At 40.4% G+C, this 23,297-nt stretch overlaps 1 protein-coding gene across 5 annotated transcripts in view; it reads left to right on the forward strand.

Moving 5' to 3' along the window:
- The first annotated feature begins 361 nt into the window (after positions 1-361).
- The window catches only part of GRIK2 (glutamate ionotropic receptor kainate type subunit 2), a 771,122-nt gene continuing 748,186 nt past the window's right edge, over positions 362-23,297 (forward strand). For all 5 annotated transcript variants that reach the window (XM_003404322.4, XM_023543384.2, XM_064289255.1 and 2 more), the window contains exon 1: positions 362-476. In XM_003404322.4, coding sequence (XP_003404370.1) covers positions 362-476 — 115 coding nt within the window. The remainder of the gene's footprint in view (positions 477-23,297) is intronic.

Raw genomic sequence — 23,297 nt, forward strand, 5'->3', positions numbered from 1 at the left:
GCTTGCTATTGATACCTCCGCCGTTTCCAAGGCTGGATTTCGTATTGATTTTCCTCCTCTGCTTCCCTAGGCTCGCGCGCCAGAGATTGTGGGTGTGCGTGCTGGATTTCTCCCGGATGCTCCCCGACTAACATGGATGTCCCACCATCCCTTGCAGTGGAAGGTTGCTCCTTGGCGCAGTGAGTGAAGAACATGCAGCGATTGCTAATGGGTTTGGGAAGCGGAGACTCCTTCCTCTCTCTGTGACCATGCCGTGATCGTGTCTGCGGCCATCACTCGACGCATCCTCATTCCTGCCCGACCGGGGAGCCTAACGCTAGACCGGGGAAGTGGGTGCCGCGCTTGTGGGCACAGAAACACCATGAAGATTATTTCCCCGATTCTAAGTAATCCAGTCTTCAGGCGCACAATTAAACTCCTGCTCTGCTTAATGTGGATTGGATATTCTCAAGGAACCACACATGTATTAAGATTTGGTAAGATTCCCCGTCCCTCTCCACCGCCTGTATTTCGGCTCCGTGGCAGCCGGATGTAAACAGGCGAGTGCTCTCTGCCTGGCAGTGGGCTCCAAACGATGTGATCTGCTCGCTGCTCTGTTGACTCATGGGTTTTTAAGTAACCTCCTGCTTTTCTTTTTTTTAATGTTTAGCTGCGGGAGGATGAAAGGAGCGTCAGTGTGTGGCTGTGGTCGCTGCATTACTTCCCCACAGTAGCCTGTTACAGATGGTGATTATGCCTAGGGCAGTGTTCACCGCCTGGCCCGCGGGTCTCCCGGGGAACTTCTCAGGCTTGGTTGGCGGCGCGGTCCGCGCAAACGTGCGCGCCAGGGCTTCAAGCCTAGCAGCTCGCAGGGCTGATGAGTTAATCTGGTAACTCTTTGGCGAGTTGCATCTGGCCGCTTCAGCCAGGGACCCGGGCAGGTCCTCAAGCGCAAGTGAAAGGCGCTAACCTTTAGATTTCTTTTATCAGAAAGGTTTCTCGGGTAATCTCACCGTTTTCCCACTGCCAAGCGCCCTTATGAGAAGAGAGCTTATAAAAATGTTGTTGTAAGGTTCAAGGCTCTACTTAACAAGGAGAGACTGCCGCTTCATAATAATAAGGCTTGTTGTGTGTTGGTTTGTTTTGTTTCTAAACTTGCCGAGTCTCTCTCACAGCCTTCTTACTTTCAGTTCCAGACTATTAAATGATTAACGGTGGTAGTAGGAGTCCGAGGAGGGTCGTGTGTTTGTGTGTGCGTGTGTGTGTGTGTGTGAACGGTGGTAGTAGGAGTCCGAGGAGGGTCGTGTGTTTGTGTGTGTGTGTGTGGCGGGGGGCGGGGGGGCGGTCTTAAGTCCGCATTTTTATTTCGCACTGGCGTGATGAAAGAGTCGAGATAGCAGTTATATTTTAGGGGAATCTGTCGCTTTCCTAAGGAATCAAGATTTCTTTGGAGTTTAAAGGGAAAATTGAATGTGGACTCCAGTGGGAACCCTGGTCAGAAAGATTTGCTTGGAGGAAATGAACAGTGGGCAACGCTCAGCCGCTCTCCATGGCCCATAGAGTTTTAGCAGGAGCGGAACTAGTCAGGGAAAGTTCCCTAAAGTAGGTAAGGGCAAGAGAGGAGGAAACCAAGCCGGGGTAAATGTGCCCACTGTGGATGCCTCCTCTGACAGTTCAAGTGGATTTAGACCAAAGAGTCCAGGAAACCATATTAACCCAAGTATGTGTTTTTGAGATAAAAGCAGATACATTAAGTCACTCAGTCAAATTTAAATCGTAGAGTGATTGCGTACATCTCGTATTGTTAACAGCATCTTTTGTCTTTTTTCCCCAAATGCTTTTTTTCTAACAAAATTTACCATCTTTCCCAAGGCTTTGTGGAAGGAGAGTAGGGATGCTTTTCACATATTAAGAAAAGGACCCACGGCTCCCTCCCCCAAACACACCTGGAGTCAAGAATGCTGGTAATGACAAAAGACAATGGATTGTAGCTGAATTCCTACTGTAGTAGTTTTCCCTGCTTTCTTCATGCCTTTAGATAGCACTTAAGCATGTTGCTCTTAGCAACAAGCGTCCACAGGAATGGTATCTATGAACGGGGTTAAACAGGTCTCTATATCACTGCAAGTGAGTGTGCGTGCGTGTATGTTCAGCAGCTCTGCTTCAAGCACAGTGTGTGTTATAGTCTGGTAGTTTTGCCCAATATTTTGACTAGTACAAACTATTTATTTGGAATACTAAGGTAGCTTCCTATGTGTTTGCTCATTGGTTAAATGTGTTTGCAGACTGGGTAGAATAAAAGAAGACTTTGAGTCCGAAAACTGTCACCAGTAGTCTAAAGATTTAATTATTGCTGCTCTGGTCTCTGGGCTCTGGTCTTGCGGCACAATATTTGCTGAATCATTAGATTGTTACATTGGCTGATCATTTCATATCTTCATATTAAAAGTCTTGGCGACCGTAGCAGACTGTGTAGCAGCTTTCCAGAAGAGCTGACACACACACAAAAAACACATTTTCCTAGACCAGTGCTTACTAAGAATGTCTTCAAGAAACAGGGTACTAGGCAAAGACTTAACCACCAGTCCCTTGATACCTTAAATCATCAGCCCAGTTCTGGATAATCTGTTATCTTCATTAACGTCAAACATCTTCCATGTGGAAATCCTTTTTCTCTGATTTCTGACCTGAGTTGCGAGGAAGGACTGTGTACATTGTAATCATTAGAACATTTCCCTGTTGGGGCTACTTAGATGCAATGATGGGAGTTTTATTTTCTTCTGGGGAAAACATGTTTTGAGTGTAGTGGTAATGGATGGTTGGTTGAGCGCGTATTATAAGCCGCTCTTGAGAAAGGTTATTTTTTCAACTTTAGCTCAAAAGGCGAACCAGAACCTCATCCCTGGCCCCATGCCTTGGAAGGGCACCGAGTTGCTGCTGGAGTAGCCACCCCTGGGTGGCCGCGGGCAGCTTGGTGCTGGTGAGACACGCCGCGTCTACTAGGTAGACAGCACCAAGCGCTCCCCTCCTGCCCCCAGCCAGGCAAAGAGCCGCCAGCCGCCCCGGCGCCTCCGCCGCGGCGCTATGGCAACCGCGGAGCCGAGTCCGGCTGCCGCCCCAGCCCCCTTTCCCTGTTGATGGAGGAAATCCACTGTCACGGGCTCGGTGCTGCCCTCCCTCCCCTCTTCCACTATGGCTGTGACTCGACCTAGCATCCTCCTATCACCGTCGTGGAGCAGTCACGCTCACGGTGCTGACCCTCACCACGTTCCTACTTTCCCCCTCGGTCTTCTGCATGCGCAAGCGCTCACACGCACTGGAACTGGCAAAGCGAGTCCGAGACTTCGGCAAAATGAACTCTCCAGTGCCCAAGGAAGCTTCCTGTAGTCGCCCAGGAGCTACTTGGTCGGGGCACCCCCCTGCCCATTGCACCTGGGGCCTGCTCCTCCCCGGCCGCTTAGCTAACATCCCCGAAAGAAGGGCTCCCGTGGACTACCGCAGCGACCCCTGGACGTTCTTACAGAGCTTTTAAGGCAGCTTGGGGCTTTTTTTTTGGGGGGGGGGGGCTAGGGCGGAAGCCACCTGAGGGTCAGCCAAGAGTCAGCTCCTGGCGATTTTCCCGCCTACTATCCTGGGTCGGCACAGCTTGGCTTCTCCCCAGCGCCAACGCAGCGAGCCTGTGGTTGGGGAGCTGGGTGCATCGCGGACAGTTAGAGGGTCGGACAGATAGAGGGTTAATCCCTCACCCAAAGTAGAGTGAGATGTCATCTGGCAGGCTTTTTCCGGCGCACAGTCTAAGACGCCACCGGGCAGGCCTCTCCCGCAGCGCTCTCAGTTCGGGAAGCCGCGCGTCCCGGTGCTATGTAAATGAGGCACCTTTGTTTCTCCACAGCTGCCTCCCGGGCCTTGCTTGCAGCGGAGTAGGCGAAAGCGGGATCCTTCCGTCTGCGGGGGCGCCCACAGTTCCGAGGTATCCAACTGAGCTGCTGGGGCTAGCGAGACTAGAACGTTTCTTCTTTTGTCACTTTAGCCTCTCCTCTTCTGGGTTTGCTCCGACCCCTGCTTCCAGGGAAGCGCTGGGAGGTGAAGAAGCTGGCCCCAGGGAGGGCTCGGCGCATGGGCGGCCTCCGGTTGGCAGTCTTAAGAGTTTTGGCATGTGTAAAACATCTTCTCTAAGGAATCACTCCCCAAGCCACTACTGCTTTCCGATTTTCAAACTCAGATTTGGTATTTAGGACTCCACAAAGACAGCAGCCCAAACTTTTCCACATACTCCTACGCAGCTTCTCCGAGATAGCCCGTTCTGAGTGAGTATATGGTAGGCTACTTCCTCCCTTCTGCTATTTTGGCACAGTGGTTAAGAGCTTGGCTGCTAACCAAAAAGGTCGGCAGTTCGAATCCACAAGCCACTCCTTGGAAACTCTATGGGGCAGTTCTTTTTCTGTCCTGAATCGACTTTTTGCTGGAGGGTCGCCATGAATCGGAATCGACTGGACAGCAACGGGTTTTGGTTTCTTTTTCCTTTTAGCAAGCACACAGAGGTCTTATCCCAAGGCACTCGCGGACCTTCTTGGCACTGGGCACAGGCCATCGGTCCACAGCATAGCGCACAGACAGCAAATTGGGCACACGCGGAAGGTGAAGTCAACCAGCTCAGGGAAGACGCAAATAATAAAACCCACCGCGTGAGAGGGAACAGGAAAGGTTCCTATGGAAATCCCTCTAGTTTGCTGGGCAACTTATGTGCTCCTAGTTATAATACTCAGTAGCAGATGTACTACAAACTCGAGGAGTGTGAGTGAATTGACAGAGTTTAGAAGCCGCCACTGAAAGAGTTCTCTGAAAGAGATTTTTCTTCATTTGGGAGGTGAGGTGGGTGGGAGGAAGGAGTGGCGTTACATCTGGAAGCTTGAAAACTGACTCCTGGGAGGTGGTGATGGGGAGTAACAGCGGCTACTGTCTGCAACAGATAAAGTTGGAACACCTGCTCAGCTGAGCTGTGGAAAGCAAGGGAGGGAAATCTTTCTAAGAATCGCCAACACAACGGTTACACTTAAAAAAAAAAATGTTTTTCTCATAAGTTCTAACTTATTTTTAAAGCTTCAAAGAATGAATGTGATGTGATCCATCAACTGGGGCACAATCATTTCAGAAACAGCTTTGAAAAATGATCTTTTCGTCCTCTAGAAATAGCACCCATCTCCCTCCAGACACATGGAACGGGACACATTTTCTGGCTTTGTGAGGTTGTCTTTCAGAAGTGAACAAGGGTTTATATGTCAGCAGACATTTCTTCAGACAAGTTTTTCTTCTTGGTTTGATTCAAGTTGTCATTGCAGTGTGTTTGTCCCCTGAATCTCAACTGACACTGTTTCAACATTTGTTCAGCATAGGAAAGTTAATGTGAGTTGCTCCCACACAAAGGAGGAAAATACCACAGAGAACAAACGCAGGACTTAATTATCGGAGCCTTTTCAAGTCTATTCACCATTAAATAAAATGTTGTCTATGGTAATGATGACATAATATTTGATGTCATTTAATTATCATAGTTTATGATTAAAAAAAAACACTCTCCGGTTTTGTGTTAGAATTTTAACTTTCAAGTGAATGGAATTAATTCATTTTCTCTCTTTTTAGGATTTTACTGTGTTGTAGTGGCCCTAATTACGTTTTTTTCCCTGGAAATAGTCAATGCTTTTTTTACACATCAGAGTAGAAAGTAGTTGAATGTGTTTCTGGTGTTCTATTCTTAAGCCATTAATCTATTGCATGCATAGCACCTGGCGTTTGCAGGTGACCCTCAGTTTTCCTCAGTAGAATGTTCAGATATAGTGAAGGGGAAGTGTTGATTGTTTTGCATCTGAGTGGTGAAGCTTTATCTTCTATAGGCTTTCGATTTGTAATAGAGTTATCAAAGTACTAGAAGTGCTCCAAACGAACCTTAAACCCTAAATCTTATCATGAAAGGTAAGGTCAAAAGCCCCTGGAAGGAAAGGAGGTAGGTGCCCATCATGATTATTGACTGGTCTGGATTGGACACCGAAGAGGAAAATTTGAATCTGATAACGTCATAGGGCTTCCTGTTTTTCTTTGCCTCTTCTGCCGACAATTTTGTAAGGTAATTAAATTGGCTGATTGAAGTCACAGTGGTCATGGGGCGATAAAGACCATTTGGAGTTAATGGAATTTAAAACAACAGAGCACTGAACACAACTCTTACCGAACAAGAATTTTAATGGCCCATTCAGGGTGCTGACTAAATACAATGCCCTTAACAAGTTTAATTGAAAGGGCAAGGCAGATTAGCAGCATATAGTCTTTATGACTGAAGATTGGAGAATTAAAATTATCCCCTTAAAAGACTCATTAATGCATTATCAAGATTTAATGTAGGTTAAATAAACTTTCTTCAGACCTTCATCATATACCGTGAACCTAGGTTTAGGGACCAAGTTTCACTAAGGAAACATTTTTAAGAGCTGACTTACTAAATGAAGTTATTAAAAAAAAAATATATATATATATCTTATTTCAAAAACAAAATGCATTTTGAACTCTTGGAAATTATACAGGATGTGGAGGGCAAGTGCTGTTGATGTGCCCTTTGTGTAATTGGAAATAAAGTATTTGACTTCTAAAATTTTGATTTTTTTCTTATAGACAAAGCCTGTCTGCAAAGAGAAACTGCAGAGGTATTAAAGAAATGTTCTGCTTCTGCCCCTTCAGTCTAGTCCTGGGCATTTTGGTGTATTTTATGCTGTCTTTTTAATCTCAATCTTCCTTTTTTCTTACCAAAACTTCTTCATTCAGATATTATACTTGAGTGCATTCAGGCCGGTCTGCCCCGGAGAGAAAGGGTGGTTCCCTGCTTTAAGTTAGGAAAACTAAAGGCTGACCAGTACTGAGGTGAAGATGAAGGTACCAAAGGAGAAGTCAAGCCTTAGTTTTAAAATGCTCCCCCTCTAGCTGTTTCTTGCCTTGTGGACTTGCCAATTCAAGGTTATCTGTTCTGATTTTTCCCCAGAAAAACCTGAAACCCACTCGAATTATCATACAAAAGTCTCCCAAATTTTAGTTGCACCTAATTTTAAAATTTTTCTTAAAAACTCTCTAGTTAGCCAAACCAAAAGCAGCCAGCAGGTGTATGTGTGGCTGAAGGGGTCACCAGTTTTCACTCTGAAGCTCACCCCACGTTCCACATGTCCTCTAAGGCACACAGGCTTTTCTCCTCACTCATCTCCGGACAAGTAAGGCTTATTTGTCTCTTATTTCACACCCTTAGGGTAAAACATTTGTTATTTTTGTATTTCCCAAAGAGACAATTAGCTTATCTGGTAAAACTCATCCATGTTAATGTGTTAGAGAATTCTCTCAAAACCTTTCTGCAGGATTTTTTATTTTTCATTTTATTTTTTGCATTTGGAGCTTTGATGCGTGTCTACAATTACAGCAGCTTTCACATATAGCGTTTGGTGCTTTAGGTTTCTGTCTATAGATTGGTTTAAACCTTTTATTTCCTTAATTAAAAACTGAACATTCCTTTCTGGATTTAGTAGACAGCTAGGTCACTAGATAGCAGGGCCATGTGTAAAGATCTGAAGGGGTCTGAGGAGGTTGTGTCTTTCAGATATTTCCCTCACCAATGCTTATAATTCTTTGATTAGTGTTTCTTGTTGGTCAAGCATTTGCCCTTTCCTGTGGCCTTGTTTTAAGGCAAGTATATTTTGGAAGGCAGCGCACGTAAGTCCCTAAGACCATAGAGTTAGGATGAGTTTATTAGATCAATTGATTCTCTCTGTGACAGAGAGAGATGTGCTCAGATACAGAGAGAATACTGGGTGCCTAAGGGAGTACTGAGTGATTAGCACAGATGGGGAGGGGAGGCTGAGAAAAGAAGGAAGTCAAATGCCATGTGAAACAGTCTTTTCTAGATTTACTGCCAGACATCTCAAATGCTTTGGAAGTTTATCTTTTTTGCTTATGTTAGTCTGAATCTTTCACCATATGTGATTATTTTAAATGAAACGCCAGTGATGTTCTTATATCGATATATCTGCTTCCAATCAGATGAATCTTTAAATACTTTCCACAGTCTTGTAGATCAACAAGCTACTTTTTCCACCACTGAACTAAAGCAAGTATTTGGAAGATGTTACCTCTAATTCCCTTTCTGTCTCCAGTTCAGTCACATTCTAAATATTTGACCTATCACAGTGGGAATACCTCTTAACTGAAGTGACCAAATAAACAAAGCAAATATAAAAGAAATGTTCTGCCACTGAAGTTTTATTATAGTCCTAGGCATTTTTTCTATTTCATGTTGTCTTTTAATCTTTCCCTTTCTTTTTACTTACTAAAACTCCTGCTGTTAGGATATCACACATTTTAGTATATTCAGGTATTTCCCTCTCCCAAATAAAATGGGAACTATCTCAAGGTAAATGAGAACTACTGAATCCTAGAATGTCTAAGAAAGAGGGGACTTTAGAGATTGTGAAGTCTGTTGTTGTTGTTGTGGGTTCTGACTCATAGTGACCTTGTGTACAACAGAAAGAAACAATGCCCAATCCTGCACCATCCTCACAATCATTGCTATATTTGAGCCCATTGTTGCAGTCACTGTATCAATCCATCTTATTGAGGGTCTTCCTCTTTTTCAATGATCCTTTACCTTATAAAGCTTGATGTCCTTCAGGGGCTGGTCCCTCCTGATAACATGAAGTCTGGTATCCTAAATTTAGTGGTTAACTTCCAATGGCACTTAAATTTAGCTTGTTCTGAGTCACAGTTAATTTCAGATTTTAGGCCAGGACGAGTCAGAGTATCTTGACTGCTAGTCTGGTGGTATTTTTCACTAAATTATGCTGTTTTGCTTGTGCAATCCCTGACTCCTTTGAACTGTGCAACTCCAGTGCTATACCTCAGTTTTAGGAAGAACCACTGGTTCTGATAGTTCCTCTAGTCCTTTGTCTACTTTGTTTCTCTACTTTCTCTTCTATAGGACTTTATCTCATAGGTTCTCTTTTTCCCTTCTTCTGCAGCTTCCTTTTCACCACTTCCTCTATGGTCCTCCCTTTCTCTATGTCCAAAAGCTTTTACCACATTCATTTGTCAAACAAATAGTAATTGAATGTATATGATGTTTGAGGCATTTGGGAAATAGAATTCTAAAACCCAGGTTCTGACCTCAAGGAGTTTGTAATCCAGTTGGAGAGAAAAGAAATATACCTACCGAAGTATGAATTGAAAAAAAAGAAAAAATTGAGTGGTATAGAAAATGAGTGTAGCACAGTAGTTGTTTAAAGGAGATGATTATGGGCTTGAATTTTATTGGAGAAATGGGATTTTGCCTGGCACTTATAAAAGACTGTGTGATGGTAGAGGGGAAAATAAAATATATTATTGATGGAAAACTCAGCACAAAGAAAGGAACTTAGGCAGAAATTAAGAAGGTGTACTTTGGAACAGGGAGAGGACAACCCTGTGGAGAGACACTTAAGGCCTTGGTTTTTCAGAGCTTTCATATTTAGGTTACACAATTTGGACCCCTTGTCTGTAGGCCTTGGAAGACCATTAAAGACAAGAGGATGGATTTGACTTGGTCTGTAACAAGCAGTCAAGTTGTTTTTCAGTCAGTTGCTTGCATGTTGTGAAGAATAAGTGAATTTTCTTTCTCTGTCTTGCTGAAATGGAGGCAAAGGAGTTATCCTTGTTCTTGATCATTGAAGCCTTTAAGAAGCTCTTGCTCTGGGATCACAGATACTTCCTAAGCAAAATGCTGAAATGAAATAAAAATCAGTGTCTTTTTAACACATGGCCAGATCAAATGATTGAGCAAGGGAAGTTGCCAGTTCATCTCAACAAAAGAATATTTGGAGGACAATTTAACTTTATATGATTTCTGCTTAAGTCAAATGAGTCTAGATACTATTTCTGTTTAGCATGGAGCAGCACTTAGGTACCTGAATAATGCTTATATATGACATGCACTCAGTACATATTTGTCTAACTAAATTGAGTTATTTTGTGAGAAAGAATAACAACAGCTTATGGTCTCTGCTAAGGGATGAAGAGGGGAGCTAATAGCTAAATTTTTAAATTCAATTCAGTAAGTATTGAGTACCTTAAATAAGTACCACTAGTTTCTTTGAGGGATATAGTAAATTGCTTCCAAGTAATTCTCTAATGTTTTATTTCTAATTCAAAGGGATCTCCATTACTTGAAACTTTTATATATATGTGCATATACTATACACACACACATATATATCACTATATATTATAATTGTAATGAGAATTAAAAATTCAATTAAAAAAAAACTATTAGAATGGTTTCATTGTTAGTAATATTTTCTAATTCTACATGAACTTGTGACTCCAGAGCCAGAATTCGATGGTTTGAGTCATGAATTTTATTCTTGACTCTGTTATCTAGTGGTCATAAATTAGGATAAATAATTAATGCTCAGTGAGCTTGACTTCATTTTCTGAAGAATGGGATACCACTCGCCATCTGCTTAACTTCTAAGGATAATTTTAGAATTAATAGGAAAATGTACAGAACTCTGAGCTTTGTGGCAGAAAAGGTCTTTGGGAGTTGAAAACGTAATTGTTTGTTAAATGGAATAAAGTAATATTGCCGTCACTCATGTACTTTTTGTTCAACTTCTTAAACTATGCTTAAACATTTAAGATAGTCTGACTTTTCTATTATTCTTAAACAGTCTTCCTTGGAATGTAATTGAAGCTACTGCAAAGAGATAGAGGATTTATTGACTAACAGAACAAACTTTCTTTTGACTTGGTAGTTTTATAGAAGAGCAAGTGCATAGGTTCTTTTCCTTCTTTGAACACCAGGACTTTAATTGGCATTAGCCAGCTGGAGTCTAGGGCAGCATGTGACTGTGCTGAAATTTTATCAAGTGTCCAGAATAAGAGTAAGAAAACAAAACTAAAAGAAAAAATAATAAACAAATAAATTATGTCAAGTCCTATGGTTTAAGATGTTTCACTCTTTCAAAAGTGCATAATTTTCTGAAAAGCTGTACCCAATTTTGTATAAACTTCATTCTTCATTCATCTGCCTATTATAGATTTTTAGCTATAATTCAAGGTTTGCAGACCTCCAAGTGGCTGTATTTGACCTGTTTGGTCTCACAAACATCCAGATTTGCTACAATTGTGTAGGATGCAAAGGTGAGAATTTTCTATGGTTCTATTGACTGTTTCATCATCTAACTAGGCAGTCTTTTTGGGACTTATTCTTTAAGGTAGAAGAGACTGTGAAGTTACCCTAGACTACTAACCTTACTATTATTCCCAAAGACTCCTCTAAACTACCTTTGGTTCTATTTTTAAGAGGTCTACCCCAGTGTTGGTGGGATTGCTTTTGAGATGGATAGGGAGAGATGAATACTCTCCACTGGAGCCACATCAGGGAATTCAGGGAGTCATTTGAAAAAGTGAATTTAATTTATAATACAACTTTATGTTTGAAAAATTTAAAAAAGTTTTCAAAACTTCAGAATGTGAATATTATTAGGAAAATATTTATGTTAACCCAAAGAGGGATGAGCTAAAAGCAGACTGAGAAAACGCTCTTCAATTTTAAGCTTAAACTAGTTTTTGTGTTATGGAAGCAGCCTGCCCATTGTGGCAGAATTGATGTTGGAGTATGTGAAGAGTATTTTTGAGCTCTTGCTGCCAGCAGGTAATGGAGATGAACCAGCATCAGAATCCCATTCAGGCATTGTTCCCTGAAAATTCTGGGTTGATTCCCTGAAGCCTTCCTAGAAGTTGAGGGGTGATTTTTTTTTTTTTTTTATTGTGCTTTAAGTGAAAGTTTACAAATCAAGTCAGTCTCAAGTGTCCACCTGATCCTAGGAGCTCACTCCTCACCAGCATCCCTCTCCAACCCATTGTCCAGTCCAATCCCTGTCTATAGAGTTGGCTTTGGGAATGGTTCCTGTCCTGGGCCGACAGAAGGTCTGGGGGCCATGACCACCGGCGTCCTTCTAGTCTCAGTCAGACCATTAAGTCTGGTCTTTTTACGAGAATTTGGGGTCTACATCCCACTGCTCTCCTGCTCCCTCGGGGGTTCTCTGTTGTGTTCCCTTTCAGCGCAGTCATCGGTTGTAGCCAGGCACTATCTAGCTTTTCTGGTCTCAGGCTGATGTAGTCTCTGGTTTATGTGGCTGAGGGGTGATCTTGCAATCACTTATCCTCAGCTTGTTTTCTCAGATGCATTTCTGTTTTTTGTGCTGTCCTAAACACTGACCGTCCTTCAAAATCTAGATCAAGTTTTGTCATCTCCAAAAGATCTGTTTTAGACAGGGATTATGCAAAATAAATTCAAGCACTGGCAGGAGAATCCAATCAGATCAATGGTTCTCAAACTTGTTGCACATCAGAATGGAAGGAGCTTTAAATAATTATAATTGCCGGTCCCCAAATCCGGGAATTCCATGGTTCAAGATGTTTCACTTTTTCACAACTACATAGTTCTATGGAGTGGGGGTTCTGAATCACCATTATTTTTTTTGAAAACTCTTCAATAATTATATTAAAAAAAAACACAAAAACCCAAACAAAAAACTCCAAGGTAGGTTGAAAATCACTGAACTGGGTAACCCAAGGTGTTGACCTTAAAATTTTTCAATTTCTTTGTTTATAATCAATAGGTGCTACGGTCAGTTTTTTGGCTTGGCAGTTGATAATAATGACTGGACTATGTAAAACAATGAGTACATTTTGGAAACAAGGATTCCAAAAAACATTTTGGAAATAAAGGTTAGGGTTGGATATTTTAGAATTCCTCACAGAACACACACAGCGTTGGGCTGTTAGCATACCACTGAAGGGCTGACTAATTCTTTAAAACCTAAGCATTTAGAATATCCATATTCACATAACCAACTTCATAGCTCAAAGGGAGCTTGAACAGGTGTTGTTTTACAAATAATGTCTAAGATCATGTATGGTTGTGGGATCTTTTCCTCTCAGTCTCGCACTACAGAAGCTCCTGATCATTTTGAAGTTTTCCCAAGCTCTATTGGAAAATTTTCTGACAGACATCTGATCTAGTTGAGAGGACCCCAACCTTTCAGTTGCAAAGAATACATGCTAATGGCCTAGAACCTAGGCTGAAAATAGGGTCCAGCCTAGTTGGTGTTCATCAGAAACTTCTTGGGCAATATTGCATACATTCCCCACCCAATGCTCTGATTATACCTCCTCCATGTCATTATTAGACCTTAAAGCCAAGAAATGAAGTCTGGATACTACATTTGGATTCAAACTAGAATGCTCTTACGTATTTCTTTAGGTAGGTATTGTCGATAATTATATATAATGTCTTAGTGTTAAAACTGCAAATGGCTCTGTCTGTCCAAATTACTGATAATAAGGTAAACCACATCAGTTTATTAAATATATTCCTTAAATGTAATTAAACTTGCCCCTTTGGGAACTTTTACAGTTATAAGAAACATGTATGTGAAACACATTATTCATTGTGCAATTTAAAAGTAGTATTACAGATTGGTTAGAGATTCTAATGTATTACCAGTTACTATCAGGCCAGCTCTGACTCAAGGAAGACCTCGTATGTGGCAGAGTAGAACTGTGTTCCGCTGGGTTTTCAATGGCTAGTTTTTTGGAAGCAGATCGTCAGGGCTTTCTTCTGCAATGCCTCTAGGTGAACTTGAACTTCCAGCCTTTTGGTTACCAGCTGAGCATGGCAACTGTACCAACCAGGGACTTCTTCAAATATATTCAAATCTTCATAATCACATGCTAATGACAATTTTAAGATAAATGCTGAAGAAACTCACTGAAGTAACTTTATTATTCCTTGTTTTCTTATTTGAACTCAACTATTTTACCCATAAGGACCCCTTGGTGGTGCAGTGGCTAAAGTGCTCAGCTACTAACTGAAAGGTCAGTGGTTCAAACCTACCAGTCACTCCACAGGAAAAAAGATGTAGCAGTCTGCTTCTGTAAAGATTTACAGCCTTAGAAACTCTATGGGGGCAGTTCGACTCTGTCCTATAGGGTCCCTATGAGTTGGAATCAACTCAAAGGCAGTGTTTTTTTTTTTTTTTCACCCATATGTGTATAAACATTTTCAGTTTTTAAAATAATCAACAGTTCATAGGGGATTTAGCAATTGAGAGCATGTAAATATGTAATTTCAAGAAACGTTATCCGGTGGTGTGCAATTTTCTGGAAGACAAACTGTGAAAAATGCTTTAGTTTAACCTGAATTTCACAGTAGGTTTCCTTCATAAATGTTCATCCAATTATAGTTCTAGAATTACTATGCCTTTGATCTTTTCATTATGAATTTGTATGTACATGCAGGATATGAAAATAATGCTTACAATAGGTAATAAAATTAATAAATTTACATTTAATCAAGATTAGTAATTTATTGGCTGTAGGTTGGCATCACTGACTTTACTAAACTTGGTAGCCACAATAAATATTAATGGAAGTGAAGTTCCCAAGATTCTTTGAATTTCATACATCTTATGAGTTGAAATTGACTTGCTGGCACTGGGTTTTTTTTTTTTTTTTAATTTCCTAGCAGGTAGCCAGACTACATCAGTATTTTTAACATAAACAAGGATAGAATATTGCCTAAGACTTCAAAGTGCCATCTTTTGTAAGTGACCTAGGGAGAAAATTCTAACCATTAAATTTGATCATTGTTCTTCTGTATTATGTGTATTATAATGCCACTAGACTATAAAAACATCACTATGTATTAATAAGGAAAATCCCTCCTTATTATAAGTACCCCCCCCATTTTTGTGTTGTTTTGTAAGAAAGAAATAAAACTAAGATTATTTCCCAGAAAATAAAGTAATGCTTTATGTTCTGGTTTTAAGGAGGATGCTGGAAACTTCCTATCAACTCTTCTTTCAATTTCAATTCCATTTTTAGTTTCAATTGACATTCTACTCACCAAATATTTATTTAGTATTGGTTTCTTGTCTAGTTTTTCAATTATTAGCACAATTTAATATGGAAAGCAATATATAATTACAGCATTCAGTCAATATGAAACAAAAACCCTAAAATATGGGTATTTAATTTAAGAAACATATTACATGGGGACTGCTAATGACACCTTGATTGTAGGTGTATATTTCTCAATTCCATCCCATAGGTTGTTTCAATATTTCATTTCAATTTCTTGTTAGAACGGAAGAATCATCTTACCAACTTTTACACTAAGAAATTCACATTTTTTTGATAGCATTCATGAAGAAACTTTCAAAATACAGTGACAAGTGTACTCAGTAATATGTAAATAAATATTCTAAACACGATGAGTAGAACCTAGCTGGGTTTACCAGAAATTGTTTCTAGAGCATGTTGTTTGCATCTGTCTCTAAGATTTATAATCCACTGAGGGCTTTACTCAGAAATTCCATTCTTGAATATCAGATTAGAATGACTGGACTGTTTGTGCTTCTTCCCTCCTCTACCCCCACCACCAGAAGTCTTCAGTCTCGTTATAGTGATTAATATTTATTTGTTCATATTTTTTTAGTGACAACTAGCATAAGTTATTTTAAGTGTTTGGATACTGTATTATTAGGATGTAGATTTAGCGACATGTCACAGAGACCCCTCAAAAACCATGTATGTCTGGATTTGGGGAGTTCATGGATGGTGTGGTAGGTCTACAGTCTTCTAGTTTCCTATTCTGGCATCTTGTAGGGTGTAGCCATTTTGTCATGGTCTAACACGACGCTCTAGTGATCACTTACATCTCCCCAACAGCAGGATGGAGATAGAAAAAAAGAAGAGACATGACCCCTCCACCTCCTTTAGAGACATTTTCTGAATGTTGCACATGTCACTTTGCCTTATATCCCATTGGGAGAAATGTAGTCACATGGCTACACCTTGGTGCACAGAAGGCAGGGAATTGAGTTGCTATTACAAGAAACGTTGTACACAGCTTAAAGTCTCCGGGTCCATTCCCATAGAGGATATGAAAAATGCATTTTGAAGGACCACTGTTCATCTCTGCCACAAACATCCAATTAAACATTTCAGGAAGGAGCTCTTTAGAGGGCCCTTCCCACCCTTATATGAAGCTATGCTTTGTACACATTTGGAAAATGTGAAGAAGTGTAAAAATGAGAATAAAACCTCCCATATTTATACCATTCAGCAAATAACCACTGTTACCATTTTGTTTCTGTTCATTACTTTTTTTAAATGAAAATAAAAGTATTTTACTTGGTTATAAAAGTAATACATGTTATTGTAGAAATTTCTATATATTTTATTCTATAAAATATATAGAAAAATCATAAAATAAATATCACCCATTACCTCACTATAAGTGACATTTGACATTTATCCTCAAGTCTTACTGTACATAGTGTCATTTTACTCGTTTTTTCCACTTAGCACTTTATTGTGAACATTTTCCTATGTCATAAAGCATTTTCTGTAATTTTAACAGTGTCCGACTTTCTATTATTCAGACATTTATCTTTTATTAACCAATCCTATTGTAGGGTCATAACTTGGGTTTTGAAGTCAGACATTACTAAGTTTGAACCCTGGCTCTGCCACTTAGGACCTATATGATTGGGACATGATGGTGAACATTCCTAAGTCTTAGTTTCTTTACCTGTGCAATGGGAATGATAATATTATCCATAAATAGTTATCTTTTTTTACCTAAGAAAGCTATTCTTGGGATTAAAAGAGATAACTCACATAAAGTGCTTAGTGCAGTGCCTGGCGTATAAGATACTTAATAACTGTTAGCTTAATTAATTAATTTTGCCCTAAAAAGTGTTATATTTCAATAGGAAAAAGGTGGAAAAAACCTAGATACCTATCAGTAGGTGAATGGATAAACAAACTATGGTACATGCATGTAATGGAGTATTATGCAACGATACAGAACAATGATGAATCTCATAACATCTCATAACATGGAAAAATCTGGAGGACATTATGCTGAGTGAAATAAGTCAATCACAAAGTGACAAATATTGTATGAGACCACTACTGTAAAAACTCATGAAAAAGTTTACCCACAAAAAGAAACAATTTTTGATGGTTATGAGGGAGGGGAGGGGAGGAGATGGAAAAGCACTAAATAGGCAATAGATAAGTGGTAACTTTGGTGAAGGGTAAGACAGTACATGATACTGGGGAAGTCAGCACAACTTGTACAAGGCAAGGTCATAGAAGCTCCATAGACACATATAAACTCCCTGAGGGACTGAATTGCTGGGCTGAGGGCTGTGGGGACCATGATCTCGGGGAACATCTAGCTCAGTTGGCATAACATAATTTATAAAGAAAACATTCTACATTCTACTTTGGTGAGTAGCGTCTGGGGTCTTAGAAGCCTGTGGGCAGCCATCTGGGATACTCCACTGGTCTTACCCCTTTGGGAGCAAGGAAGAATGAGATGCTTCACAGATTCATCATTGTTCTGTATCGTTGCATAATACTCCATCACGTGCATGTACCATAGTTTGTTTATCCATTCACCTATTGATAGGTATCTAAGGTTTTTCCACCTTTTTCCTATTGAAATATAACACTTTTTAGGGCAAAATTAATTAATTAAGCTAACAGTTATTAAGTATCTTATATGCTAGGAAGAATGAAAAAAACTAACCAAACCAAAACCAAACCCGGTGCCGTTGAGTCGATTCTGACTCATAATGATCCTATAGGACAGAGTAGATCTGCCCCACAGAGTTTCCAAGGAGCGCCTGGTAGATTTGAACTGCTGACCTTTTGGTTAGCAGCCGTAGCACTTAACCACTATGCCACCAGGGTTTTCCAGAAAAAAAAAAAAAAAAAAACCTAAACATAAAAGGAAAAGATTAGTCCAAAGGACTAACAGACCACATCTACCATAGCCTCCACCAGTCTGAGTCCAGGACACCTAGCTGGCATTTGCCAGCCTCTTAGAGAATTTTCCAAGTTATGAGGACCATGATCAATTGTTAATAATCTACTATTGCTTAGGGCCATCAGACTGATCTGGAAAAGGGATGGATAGAGTGTTAGAAAGATTGGTATTCCAGGTACCACCACTGACAGCTCTAACAGGGATCACAATAGAGGGTCCCGAACAGAGCTGGAGAAAAATGTAGAACAAAATTCTAACTCACAAAAAAAGACCAGATTTTCTGGCCTGACAGAGACTGGAGAAACCCTGAGAGTAAGGCCCCGGACACCCTTTTAGCTCAATAATGAAGTCACTCCTGAGGTTCACCCTTCAGCCAAAGATTAGACAGGCCCATAAAACAAAACGAGATTAAAGGGGCACAACAGCCCAGGGGCAAGGACTAGAAGGCCCTTGAGAATGGAAAGTGTTGACATTTCATGGCGTCATTAACCAATGTCATAAAACAATATGTGTAACAAACTGTTTAATGAGAAACTAGCTTGTTCTGTAAACCTTCATATAAAGTCCAATTAAAAAAAAGGAAAAAAAACGTGTTGTATTTCTGTAATTGGTTCAGGCTCATTTACAACATAAGTCTCTAGCTTTTAAGCTATTCTCACAAGGTGGTTGGACCCACAAAGTTCTGTGAGGTTTTCCAGGCCAGTGGGGTGCCCTTTAGGAGTGTGAGGCAGGGAATAGACCATTGTAAGAGGACATAAAACCAAAACCAAACCAGTTGCTGTCGATTCAACTCCAACTCATGGTGACCCCATGTATGTCAGAGTGGAACTGTGCCCCATGGAGTTTTCAATGGCTGATTTTTTGGAAGTAGATTGCCAGGCCTTTCTTCTGAGATGCCTCTGGGTGGGTTTGAACCACCTACCTTTTGGTTAGCAGCTGAGTGCTTGATCATTTGTACTACCCAGATCATATAACTTTATATGAGGACAAAGAGGATGACACAGATATCTTAGGGGTTCTCTACAATTAGGCTAGAGATGATCCGTTTTAGAGGAGAGAGGGAAAAAATTTTTGATATTTAGATGTCTGCTAAGCTGAGGCTTTGGAGCATGGCCTGCCCCCTCCTGCTTGCCTCCTAGGAAGGCTCCTCAGTGTTGGTGTTGATGAGATTGCTGTGGGGAGGAGCAGCAGCAGCTTCTACAGCAGCCCCCTCTACACCCATCCCCTCTTTGCTTTCTGATTTCCTAAGCAAATTCCAGGTGTTTTACTTGCTAATCACGTTATCATCCCTGATGCTTAATTATTTTCTGTGGGGAAGTAGAGTTGTTTGGGGCTTTCAGGAAATTAAATTGAACTTCAAAAGCCACTTCCACATAACAATTAACATTTTGAAATGGGTTATTCCTCAGGGTTTGTTGTTAGGTGAATTTTCCCAGGTTTTTTTTTTTTTTTTCTTTAAGGGGCATTCTTTTAAATAGTAGATTTATTTGCCCTATTCATTTAGAGATCCTATTTAATAAATGAGACCCTTCAAAATTTCATAAATCCCTAGTAAAATATAATAAAAATGTATGGCTTCAGCCTTTGAGACAGAACAATGTGATCTTAGGAATGGGAGATTGAGAGTGATTATCCTGGGTTCGATGTTTGGGAGGAGTCTGCATCACTGAAAGGAGGTACAATGGGCTTGCTCAGGGAAAAGATGATTTCAGCAGCAAAGAGGCCTGAGCATGTGGCTCATGGACCCCATTGCCATCCTCTAATAATGTCTGTACAATCTTAGCACGAATGGTTTCTGTCCCATTTAATTAGGTAGAGATTCTAGAGAGTCTTTGCATTGCGACTCTAAACACCCTCCTCTACTTACCCTGATGTGTTATTCTTAACCCTCTAGATTGCCTTTAAGTTCAATATTTCCTGATTTGCCTGCACACAGATACAGACACAATACAATACTAAATCTTAATCACTTCACTTCTCCCTAAGAGGATCTGGGTGCCGAATTCTCCTTTGTATGTTGCTATAAGGCATTTGCCAGCCTCTTAGAGAATTTTCCAAGTTATGAGGACCAGGATCAATTGTTAATAATCTACTATTGCCGAGAGCCATCAGACTGATCTGGAAAAGGGATGGATAGAGTGTTAGAAAGATTGGCATTCCAGGCCCAACCCCACTTACAAGGTGTGTACCCTTAGGCAAGCGATTTAACCCTTCAGTCTCTCTTTTCTTATTTAAATGATGAGGATAACACTTCACCTTATTACAACTGCTGTGGGACTTAACATTTTAAAAAATCCCTTTACTTTGGAGACAGCCAAGAAGACCCTTCCCTTTTTGTTATCCTGAAAATCTGGGTGTGGAAGAGCTATTGAACAATGGATTCGCTCTATATTCTAAAAGAGCCTGTCTATCAAATACAGAGTTCTGTTTATTGACTACTGGCTTCTGCTTCTGTGCAGCCGAGATATAAATTCAGCATTAGACTTTATCCACAGTTCTGAAAGGAGAAAGACAGGCACCTGTAATTATAGCGGTGGTGATGAGTTGCAGCTGAATTGCATAGTGTATTAGGGCTTTTCTGTGTTGTTTGGCTTGGGCATTGCTATAGCAATTTTGGGAGCAGCAGACAGTATTTTAGTGTTTGTCTTTCTGTTAACCATTCTGACATAATCCTAGAATCTCCACAGATATGCAGGAGTTCTTTTGTTGCTCTCTGGCAGCAGATAAAAGAATCTATTTTTTCTAAAGTAGTCTGTGCAGAATTTAATAGCCTTCTTATGGACTGGTACCAGGTTTCACTTGGAGGGGTGGGGTGAAGACAGTTTTTCCACTAACGTTTGTAAAATCATAGATTCAGGTTCCCATAAATCAAAATGTTACTCTAAAAAGTCTGAGGACTCTCAGCTCAAGTGATCATCACTTGTTTCCTCATCTCCTTTCTTCAGATTGGTTGGTCAAGAAGACATTGGACAGTCTGATTTTTCCAAAGGGGTGTGGGTTGAGGTGGTTGGGACTTTTTATGAGGGTAATAGTTGGATAGGTGAGGAAAGGTGAGAGAGGGCACTTTTTTGTTTCCTCTGCTCAACCCCTTTTATCAATTACTCTGTTTGTTCTTCTTTCCCTAAATATCCTAACAGAAGGGTCAGTGCCCTCAGCATCAGTTAAATGAAAAATAGCTACTTCAAATCAGGGCTTTGAACCTTTTCATTCTGGTTTTAACCCCTGCTGAGAATTTGTATTTCCACCCCAGATATACTGAATCAGAATTTTCACAAGATCCCCAGTGATACCCCAGTGCCATCGAGTCCATTCCGGTGATTCTTATGTATAATTAATTTAGAGAACCCCTGCTCTACTTAGTGGTTCTCAGTACTGGTCCCTAGCCAGCAGTATTAACATTGCCTGGGAGCTTGTTAAAAATGCATTCTTAGCAGGGGTTTCAGCCAGAATAAGCCAGTTCAAAGCCCTGCTCTAAACAGCATCTGCAAAGTGACATTTGAGAAATCTAATAAAAGAGCATGAGTCCCCAGGCCCATGTTATTTTCCATTTTCTTACTTATTTGAGATTCCCAGTAGCAGGGTCACCCTGACATGCTAAGGGGATTTAAAATGTTTAACATATTGAGTCCACTGTTTTTAATACGGTCATGTCTACATGACTTCCCTCACCTTTGAGAGCAGAGGTGAGTCTCAATTAGATTGTCCAAGATAGGGAAGAAGAAAGCCTCTCATACATCTTAACCTGTCTCCTTCTAACTTACTTCCTCTGACTCATTCCCTCCTTGTGGTAGAAAGCTCTGATGCTAGGGCTTTGCTGTTCTTAGCCTAAGCACTGAGCTGGTTTTACTGACTTCTCTTATTTTGTTCTGTAACATGGCCTATATTGTTCATGTAGATGTAGGATCTATTCTCATCACCCTTTCGTTTTTCCCTGGTGGCATAGTGGTTAAGAGCTATGGCTGTTAACCAAAAGGTCAATAGTTCAAATCTACCAGATGCTCCTTGGAAACACTATGGGGCAGTTCTACTCTGTTCTGTAGGGTTGCCATGAGTCGGAATTGACTCAAAGGCAATGGGTTTCATTTCTTTTTTTCATTTTTCCAGGATCTACTTCCACTTCCTCCTTGCCATAACTGCCCTTTTTTTTTAGTGTAGCTCTTTCCTTGTTTATGGAGCTAATAGCTTGTTTCAATAACTAAAATTTCATGCAGCAAAGAGGCTAGGTGGAGGTGGCGTATTTGGACCCTCTTGTAATATGGAAGGGTGGCTGGTGTCCTGGGATAATCAAAGACTGTAAGTGCTATGGTGAGCATAGTTTCCAAATCCTAAATCATGACTTAGGGCATGGGCAGACTTATTGGGACAGTGGAATAGTGTACTTGAACCTGGAACTTTCTCCAGATAGCTTCGTAAATGACTTTTGTATAGTACTTTGCATTTTATAAGTATTTTATAAGCATTTTCTTTGCATTTTATAAGCACACAGTATTTATTTAATTCTTATAACAAGCTAAGTAGTGGGTGTTATAAATCCCCTTTCACAGGTGAGGAAATGGGAGTTGAGAAGGTCTGACTTGTCCCAAATGTCCCAATTATTGACGGTTTTTGAAGCTGGCTTAGACTTTTAACACTATGTCTTTTGCTCCTTCATTTTAACATTTAGTTGAATTTTGCTGCTGTTAGATTCTCCAAACACACTGTTAGAACTAGAGTGGGTATTGCATGTTATAACAAGGATGTGTTCCTCAGCAGGAAGAACGATTGCTCTTCTGAAATAACCTCCAAGCAACCTTTCCTTATTCTGGTTGCCTTCTTATACAGACTAAACATAGGAGAAGAGCATATGTTATTTAATCTCTGTAGTTAAGACCCAATGTTAAAGTGACATTAATAATGATGAAATTAATTATGATGGTTACTTTGTTGAATAGCTGCCACATGCAGGTACAATGCAGGTATTTTTCTTATTTCAATCCTTATAACAACTTCATCATTCCCATTTGAGAGATGAGAAAACTGAGGCTCTGATTTACCTTGGGCTTCATAAAGGCAGTGGGTTCATAACTAGTAAGCCTCTGAGAATTTAAATGGAAGTCTATTTGGCTATAGAGCCCATGCTCTTTAGTCTACTGTGTACATTTAAGCTGGCTTCTGGATAGAAGTAAGCTCAAGAAAGAATTTAAATGTCTACATTATATTGATCAATTCATTCATCAACTATTAATTCATATACATACTAGGTTGAATCATATGAAGTTGCTCATATTTCATGTGATAGTTCCATGAAGTTTAACCCAGTACTTCCCAAAATGTGTTTCCTTGCCCAGCAACACAGGCATCACTGGGAACTTGTTAGAAATTCAAGTTTTCAGGCCCTGCCCTGCATCTGGGGAAACCCTGGTGGTGTAGT

The sequence above is a fragment of the Loxodonta africana genome, chromosome 1 (genome assembly GCF_030014295.1).
Source record: "Loxodonta africana isolate mLoxAfr1 chromosome 1, mLoxAfr1.hap2, whole genome shotgun sequence".
Taxonomy (NCBI): Eukaryota; Metazoa; Chordata; class Mammalia; order Proboscidea; family Elephantidae; genus Loxodonta; species Loxodonta africana.